Source organism: Pecten maximus, unplaced genomic scaffold (assembly GCF_902652985.1).
Source record: "Pecten maximus unplaced genomic scaffold, xPecMax1.1, whole genome shotgun sequence".
NCBI lineage: Eukaryota > Metazoa > Mollusca > Bivalvia > Pectinida > Pectinidae > Pecten > Pecten maximus.
In genome coordinates this window covers 4,212-14,116 of record NW_022980662.1, presented here as the reverse complement: position 1 = coordinate 14,116, position 9,905 = coordinate 4,212, and the positions used below count along the sequence as shown (strand labels likewise).

At 35.2% G+C, this 9,905-nt stretch overlaps 1 protein-coding gene across 1 annotated transcript; it reads left to right on the top strand.

Moving 5' to 3' along the window:
* Positions 1 to 1,343: 1,343 nt before the first annotated feature.
* LOC117319612 (N-lysine methyltransferase KMT5A-like) lies at positions 1,344 to 9,016 on the top strand (the record flags this gene model as incomplete). The annotated part of the gene is made up of 3 exons (XM_033874382.1): positions 1,344 to 1,570; positions 7,965 to 8,127; positions 8,824 to 9,016. Coding segments are annotated over exons 1-3 (486 nt in total), but the record flags the coding sequence as incomplete, so codon positions are not given.
* Between the last annotated feature and the right edge of the window lie 889 nt (positions 9,017 to 9,905).

Below are 9,905 nucleotides of genomic sequence, written 5' to 3'. Positions count from 1 at the left end.
CGAAATAGGCCAATATGCGCCATACCTCTTTAGTGATAATGCGAGCGCCGTAGCCGACAATTTTTTTTTTTTTTTTTAATTTTTAAGGCTATCACAAACAATTTGTCTCCTCCGAAAAAGGGAAAATTCACCTAGAATTAATAGGTATTCACTTTAAAAACTTATTATTTTCCCTCAATAATTGACATGTTTTTAACTTTTCAAAGCTTAAAGAATGTGTATCTAAAGCGAACCCTACATGCTACTAATTTGTCGACAACAGATGCCAGAGCCGTTTCATGTTATACGGTGTTTCCTCATTCGTACCTGTTGGTAATTTTCCAAAAGGTACGAATGAGGAAACACCGTATAACATGAATTTAGTATTAAGGTGCATTGTATGCATATCTATCATCCTTATTTTGAAATACAAGGTCATCACTTTTTCGAAAACCATGTTTTCTCCTAAAATTCTAGATATTTAGAATGTTTGGCAGCAAAGTAAATGGTGACGCAATTAAGATCGATATCCCCTTATGGGCTTAGACCTAACATGTTTTAATGGGCTAAAGATTTAAGTTTTTAAAAGATCGTTTTGTCATCTAATTGCTGATGTCAATGATATATTGGATTATTGGCAATTATTGAATGCACTTTAATCATTGTAAATGTTAATCAATTACTTTTTTCAGTAAAAGAAGGTGCGTAGTGATGTTTCAAAGGAAAGATGCGATGAAGTATGTTGCTTTGGATGAAGACCAGGAAGGATTTATTATTAAACATATCAACAAGACTATTGGTAAGTGCAGAGACCTATATACTATATAGGTCTCTGATAAGTGTAATTTACAATTGTAAAAGACAAACTTTTTTGCATTTGGTCTTGGTAATGTGTGGATAAATCAAAATGATTTTAATATTTCTGTAGACTTGCCATACATTTAGCAGTTTCTTTTTACAATGCACGACAAACTCTGTTTACATTAGTGAAGAATTCCTTAAAATGCTATCTGTACAGACATTTTGTAGATGATATGATCACTACTATTTGACATTATTTATGCAATTTATTAAATTTATTAAAACGCAATACTTCAAGTAGAATACGTCTCTCAGCACATTCTCTAACGTTACATGTGTATGATGCACACAATAAAAGAAAAACGTGATATAATGTCTGAATCGGTCCGTTCTACAATGTAGATCTATGTACTAGGCCTATACTACATAATGCGCGGCATTTCAGGGGTTGTCCATTTGCGTACGAAAGGAAGTCTAAACAATATTGCTGCTGTCTTTACTTTAAATGATGACGTAAAATTAAATACTTCAATCTTATTGGCTTACGGTGGATTTCCCCTAGTTTGTTCTAATGCCGGCAGAACTACATTTTCGAGGGAGATCATAAACACCTTTTGAGAAGTGGGTGGCCCTGAAAAGGGTTACTTTTGTTGGTGTAGAATGACGCTGGAACCCGCCGATGACTGCATTTATTTGTATCAGCATATCTATTGCCAGCGACATCGCTGTAACCCGGCATCCCATCCGATAGGCATGACTCCATGGCATGAGGCCGACTTCCTCAAAAACCGTACGCATAGAATCCTTTCTTGTGTCGATGATGTGCAATATTTTTGACCTTATTAACTAATGGTGATTTCCATATCTGGGAAAATAAGCAATAGATATAATTAAAATAGTCAACGACACGGAGGTAATTTTTGGCATCACAATATTTTACTCGCAGATATTAGATTTACATAAACCACAATATAAAACTATATGTATTTTATCATATGAAAGCAAATTTGGCGTCTAAAACATAAACAATTTTTTTATCTCTGCGCAAAGATGCCACAATTTTTTAAAAAACAAGCAAATTATCTCCCTTTGCAATTATCTACAATGTTGCTTTCTTCGCCAAAGAAAATACACACACCTGTCTAAAACATGCAAACTAGAAAAATAAAAAGTAACATTTAAATATCTGTATGAAAAGCATCAAATTATAACCAGGGACTGTGTCTGTGACCGTATCTTTGACATTGTTAGAATTAAGACGACTGTCAAATATATTGAAATCAAATGAAAATGTATTCTTAACAACACTTGGAAATAATCATTGAGATTTTTAGGAACATGCCAAGTCAATATCAGTCCCGATTTTACTTTCACTAGTTTCAATTTCACAGTAACAAACTTGCACAATATTAGTCACAATCACGTCGGAACGATCGCTTACGTAACTTGTCGTGAGTTACGATACTCAACTATAAGTTAGTGGATTATATATGCTATATAGATAAATTCTTTCATGAAAATGTTTCATTTGGTGCAGTACCATTACTATCTTTTAAATTAATAACTTAATTAAGTTATACATCGACAAAATTGAAGTGTTATGCATTTTCAAATGCTAAAACCAAACCTGCATGAAAGTGAAAGTAGATAATGTCAACATGGTCTGTGGCTTACCATAGTCGTAACGGACCCCATCTTATTTTTTACATATGGTCATTTCGAACAAAAAGCGGAATAATCACACATCTTTTATGGTATGTATGTATAGATAGAACATGTGTTAAACTAAATAAGAGTATTTTTGACATGTAATCAGCGTTTAAAGAAAAATACACGGATTTACATATTTCAATTTTGGACCTCATCTTACCGCCATTGATTTTCTCCAAGATTTTTCTCATTAACATAGCCTCAATATCATATCTGCATCATCGGTCAATCGAATGTTTGATAGAGATAACGTTATCACAGGTAACCCAGAAATTCTATGTTATATATACAGTAGGCTATAGCTATATAGTATATATTTACAATATATAATTTCTTACCTCAAGTACCTAGCTGTGATAACGTTAACTTACGTAAACATGTAGACTAGAATCTACAGTACAGGATAAATTGCTTTTAGTATAATGAAATATAATTATAACTGTAGTGTTGGAGCTTATAGAACATTTTTTTTCTGTTAGTGTTAAACAGTATATGCCTAGTTTTGCAGTTGATTTTCCAGTGTAGTTCATTTGCTGAAAGTGTAATATATACTTTCATCATATTTTGATTTGCCAATTCAATATGAGGTCTGACCAATGCTTATGTATATATATAAAAGTTAAAAATCAAAATATCCATGTAATCAGGGGTGTAAAAAAATGTTCACAGTCACTAGCCCTGGGCTAGCTAGTAGGGTATATTTTTTCACTAGACCTGACTGGTTTTGTACTAGCCCATGAATTTTTAGCATAGACTTTTGAATAATACCGATTACAATTATACCTAGTATTGCAATAAACTAACCACCTTTGGTTTAAACATATTTATTTGCCTTTAAGTGGTTCATAATTATAGTGACAAATAGGATTTGGGCACAAGTTCTCAAACTTATCGAGGCCCTCTCCTGAACATACATCAAATGTTTACAGTGTATAAAGGCTGCATATAAACTATAAATAAATTTGTAAATACTTTACAGTGAATTAGAATTACAATTTCAATTTCAATTACAATTTCAATTTCAATTACAATTTCAATTTCAATTTCATTTGGACCTTGTTATCTCGAGCTCTCCTGATTGCTAGAAATGGGACTGTATCAATTTTAATAATATAGACTCAATAATAATTAAGTTGTGTGTTCAATTTTTTAGGATTATACATTGCTTATGATTTCTGGATATGTGATAATTCGTGTTCAAGATAACAAGGTCCGACTGTTATTATTTGGATAAATAGCACTGTTGAAAAGGATAAGCAAAGGAGAAAAAGAAAAAAAAAAAAAAAAAGATAGAAAGAAAATAGTTTAAAACTGGTTGTTGACAGCTGTTTCTATGCCCAATTTTTTGCACAACATTTTTTACCTGGTTGCCGCATGAATTGATTAAAAGTTGTATTTCTTAAAAAAGATGTTGAGGTGCTAAAAACGGTCTGTATCTTTAATGTATTTGCATACGTAGTTAAAAATCTCATTATTCAGGTCTTCAGACAGATTTGGGTTCCCCACAACAAGGTATTTATATCATATAACAAAAAGTCTGGAAGATTTAAACTTCTGAGATTGTTTAGTAATTGATTTCTAGGTAGTGTATATAAAGGGCAAGAATAGAAGAAATGAAAATTGTTTTCAAAATCTCTGCATGAACACGACGGATCGTTAGTTAAATTGGCCCTAAATAGATCATCCTGGAGAATACTGCATTTATTTCTAAGTCTTGTGTGTAAAATTGTGAGTTTCCTGTCTCCCATAGTGAGAAATTTTGGAGTTGAGATTATATCAGGTTTTATTTGATTTTTAAAGCCAACAAGAGAGTTAGTGGTTTTTAATGTGGGGGCAAGGGAATTCCATTGGGATATAGAAGAGGGTATAAATGATTTCCTAAATAATTCGATCCTACATCTTGGGATTGTAAAGTCGTTTAAGTTTCGAGTGGAATATGCAGATGCTACAGAGCGCAAGTTTGGTAAAAGATCTGAAAGATAATTTGGTGTCATATTGTTTTGAATGCGAAATATAGTTGATAGTTTTAATTTAACCACCTTTCAGTTGCAGTGCAGCACTATTCAACACAACTTTAGACAATATTAATTCTATCAATGATTTTTTTTAATGAAAAACAGTAAATAAACTTATGAATCAGATGTTCTAACTAAAAAATGAAATGCATGGTGGAATTGAGTATTGATTCGGTAGAAAAATAGCACTTTATCGTACCCGGAACGGCTACAACGGTTAAATCTCCCAACGCTACAGCACCGTAGGACCAGAGGAGATATGATTAACGTTTTTAAGATAGTAAATAACATATACGATAGTAAAATAACAAAAAACTTTTTCTAAATGGACAAGATGAGTAGAACCAGAGGTCACGATAAGAAAATATTCAAAAAGCGATGTCGTCTTGATGGGAGGAAACATTTTTTCAGTTACCGAGTTATTGATTTATGGAATAGCTTGCCACAAATTGTTGTCAATGCTGATTCTGTCATAAAATTTGAAATAATGTTAGATGATCATTGGAAAAATAAACGTTTTTATTCATGAATGTACAGGAACTAATATAGAGCCATTAATTACATAGGAAATATTTATATTATACTATGTATTGATATTGATATGGATATAGAGGCTACAAGCCTGCGTCCATTATTTATGCTAATAAATGCTAATTTATCGTCTCGTCCCGTTGTCATACTGAGAGTCAGACGATCGCGACATAACCGCGTTCCTAATTTAACAGTTGACGCTACATAAAAATGGATACAAGTCGTGATTAAAATTATAAATATCGATTAAATGATCATCTTTACTGAACAAACATTAAAAAATAACTTCCATTTTGTTGAAGTCTCTGTATTTTAATGCATATGGTATGTTATCCCGCAGTGAAAGTGATACGATTGTAGCCAATCACGTTTCAGTACGATGCATTGCGTCACTGTTCTATAAAAAGGTAGAAGGGTATTTCCAACTGTAGCCTACGATACAACAGAGCACAATTTCGCGAACCGTCATCAACAAGAACAAATGAAAAAATTTACTTTTACTTTCGTGGATTCGACAGTTAGAGAATGTAGCATTTGACAAGATTCCTAATTTAGGAAACGATGATAAGTCGTCCCCTACTAGCGAAGGACCAACTAGCCCGGGGCTAGTAGGCACAATTTTTCAGCTAGTCTGTCCTGGAAATTCACTAGCCCCGGGCATCGGTGGTAATATATGTATGCTTCAATGATCTTGCTTTCTTTTTTTAAATATTTGTATCAAATATGTTTATTATTTAGATCTAGATCTTACCAGTGCCTCTCAATAGAAGCACTCATATATAGTTGTAATTTGTTGTTTGGCTGTGCTTGCTTTTAAAAATATTGATATAATATTGTTTTCCGGAATTTGACAAAATTTTGTCAGAAGCATCCCTGTGGGGTGGGGATTCAAAATTGTACAAATGGTGGGGCTGATCCCCCAGGGGTCTGAGGGGCGGGGCCAAAAGGGGTCAATTTGGCTCTATAAATATTAACGACTTCTTCTCTGAAACCGAGCGAAGGATATTGGTTATATTTGGCTGGTAGCTTCAATATGGGATGGGATTTAAAATTGTACAATTTCAAATGAAGGGTCTGACCCCCCAGGGGCCTGAGGGGCAGGGCCATATGTGGTCAATAGGGCTATATTGATCTAAACGACTTATTCTCTGAAACCGAGCAATGGATATTGCTCATATTTTCGTGGTAGCATCACTATTGAGTGGGATTCAAAATTGTACAAATAATGGGGCTGACCCCCAAAGGGTCTTAGGGGCGGGGCCAAGAGGGGTCAATTAGGCTTTATTGATATAAATGACTTCTCTGAAACTGAGCAATGGATATTGCTCATATTTTCGTGGTAGCGTCACTATGGGGTGGAGATTCAAAATTGTAGAAATGCCGAAATGGTGAGGCTTTCCCTGCGGGGGCCTGAGGGGGCGGGGCCAAGAGGGGTCAATTTGGCTAAATTGATATGAACAACTTTTCCTAAGAAACCAAGCAATAGATATTGCTCATATTTGACTGTGAGCATCCCTTTGGGGTCGGGATTCAAAATTGTTGAAATAGTGGGGCTGACTTCCCCTGGGGCTGAGAGGCGGGGCCAAAAGGGGTCATTTTGGTTAAATTGATATAAACAACTTCTTCCCTGAAACTAAGCAATATATATCACTCATATTTGTATGGTAGCATGGTCATTGAAATGGAATTAGGGTTGACCCCACCAGGGAGGGGGGGGGGGGGGGGGGGATCCTAAATTGATCCCTGATGGCTGACAGGCAGCCATCTTGAATTTTTGACAATTGAAGTTTGTTATCGCTATTTCTCAGAAAGTACTGAAGGGATCTTTTTGAAATTTCATATACATGTAGGTTCCCCTTGGTCTGCAGTTATGCATATTGCATTTTGGGACCTATTCGAAAACACCATAGCCAACAGGCAGCCATCTTGGATTTTGACAATTGAAGTTTGTTATCACTATTTCTCAGAAGGTACTTAAGGAATGTTTGTGAAATTTCATATGTAGGTTGCCCTTTGTTCGTATTTATGCATATTGTATCTTGGGACCAATCGGAAAACAACATGGCAGACAGACAGCCTGGTATGATCTTGGATCTTAACAATTGAAGTTTGTTATCACCATTTCTCAGAGAGTGGTGAAGGGATCTTTCTGAAATTTCATATTTCTATAGGTACCCTGGTCCCTAGTTATGCATGTTGCATTTTGGAACCAATCTGAAAACAAAATGGCTGACAGGCAGGTTCCCAATTAAACTACTTTCATTATGAACAGATCTAGATCACTTCCATTATTATGTAGGGGCCGCGGTACCATGGCCGAGTGGTTAAGGTGTTCCGACACTTTAACACTAGCCCTCCACCTCTGGGTTGCAAGTTCGAAACCTCTGTGGGGCAGTTGTCAGGTACTGACCGTAGGCCGGTGGTTTTTCTCCGGGTACCCCGGCTTTCCTCCACCTCCAAAACCAGCTGGCACGTCCTTAAATGACCCTGGCTGTTAATAGGACGTTAAACAAAAACAAACCAAACAAACCAATCCATTATTGTACACTATGCTATGATTACCATAGTCTGACAGCAATTACTTGACAAGCGGACATTACGTATAGCCGTAATATCGACCCTTGCTCTAGGATGTCTTGTTACAAATATAGTTTATGGATGTAATTTTTAAATGCATAGTCCTTAAAAGGGTATGTGTGATGCAGCATTTGTTTCAGATGTATATTATGCTTATCATTGTAGATGCAGTAGGTATATGACAGTCATACATAACTACCTTATTATACTGCCATACGACTATACTGCCAAAATTGGCACAGGACAAAATGTGGCAGTTTTTTCCTGAAACTTCCAAGACTTGAAAGAGTTAGGCGAGCCAGAAAGTGAATGTTATCAGTCATTCCAAGTGATTTCATATTTTTCTTTAAGGGAAAGGTGTTTTTGCCACAAGGAAATTCAGAAAAGGAGATTTTTTATTGGAATATCATGGAGAATTCATTCCATACCAGGAAGGTAAAACAAGAGAAAACGCATATCCTCTGAAGTTTGGCAGTTTCATATTCTTCTTGAATTGGAAAAACAAGCGATACTGGTAAGCATATGGTTTTGTGTGTATACATAAAACAAATTAGTCCCAAGTCTCAAGCACAACATAATTGAGAATTTTCTAGTTTTGAAGTGTACCGGAATGATTTTCATATTTTGATCGAAAATACAAAAAGTGGAGATAGTGTGAACACTATAGTGACTCACTTCAGCCCCATTCGATTACCTAAGAAATATGAAAAGTGCTGTGATATCGGTATACATTATTTGTGGCCAGATTAAACAATGTTTTTATCATAAATTTGGTGTAATAATGTATAGATGTTGGAACACTCATGCATGTAACACGTGTTTTTCATGTATTTCAAACAATGGGTACACATGTACAATTTGCGGAAAATGAGTCGACTTACAAAATGTTCCTTACTATAGTACTAGTGTAGCTCATATCCTAAAACTGAATTGTTGTAGTCTCTCAGATTCTAATGTGATAGTATAAATATATAATTTCTTTATGTATTTGATGTTATACAAAGGAAGTACAACTTTCATTTTATCAAAGAGCTGTGCATGAAGCATGAAAAGTAAGATTTTTTTCAGCGAACACCTTTGAAATCTTATACTTGAATGGGAAATGTGCTCATACTTGTCATAAGTTTCACATCATTGCATGTAGATGTAATCACAGACTTCGATATACTTAGAATTTATTTGTAAATTTGATTGTGTTTTTTTAATTCAGTGTTGATGCTACTTTTTCAAAACGGATCTGCAGATATGTTAATGATGGAATTGGAGAATGTCAGAACTGCATCATGAAGCAAGAGCTATATGGTGACCGGCCGCACCTGTGTCTGTATGCCAACAAAGATATAGCTGTTGGGGATGAACTGCGCTATGATTATGGTGTTTCTGATCTTCCATGGAGAAAAAAGGTGAAAACACAATATATATATACAGTCAAACCTGCTCTTACGACCGCCTGTTTTTAAAGACCGATTTTGAGATTCCCTGTGAGATTTTACTATATAACGACCCTCTGTATAGCAACCACCTGTCTGATGTGACTAATGACTGGTGACTTTGGAACGATGGTCACTTGTTTGTTTTCTATAGTGACCAATTTCTGTCGGACATCTTCTGCTCTCGGCAGTCATCCCTCATAAAATCCCTGGAAAATTCAGACACATCCACCCTGGCCTGATTATATAAACAAAAGACCCCTACACTGTTAGTTAATTTTATGATTACAACTAGGATACATCACTTCAATAACAAACACTGGTAATATCCGTCAACAAGATTTACTGACATGAAAGCCAATAATGCTTTCTTAATTGTAGCTGTCCGAACTAGTGTTTGTACTGCCGCCATCTTTAATTAGTCAATATATATTCAGATGTATATACTAATAAAGAGTCGTAAACTGCCACAAATATCAAGTCCTAGACCAGTTTGATTTAAGCTTTGTCTTGGACTCCAGAAAAACATTTTTTTTCTTGGGTTTTTAATGGAAAAGTCTTGAATAAAGTCTTGAATAATAGCCCTTTAGAACCATAACACTTAAGTTTGTCCAGACAACTCCTCCTAAAAGGAAGGGCCGATTTCAATGAAACTTCACACAACTATAGAGGACTATGTGTAGATGTGCATGCCAGGAGATGATTTGTATAAACAGTGAGTTTGACCCTTGTCATGTTAGAGGCTCCCAGGAGCCCAATGGGGGTAAATTGATATAAACCTTTGAAATTTTGCTTCAGATGATGTGAAAAACATCTGTATGTGTTATAAAATATCTAGGTGATGAGTGATAGTAGGCCTCAA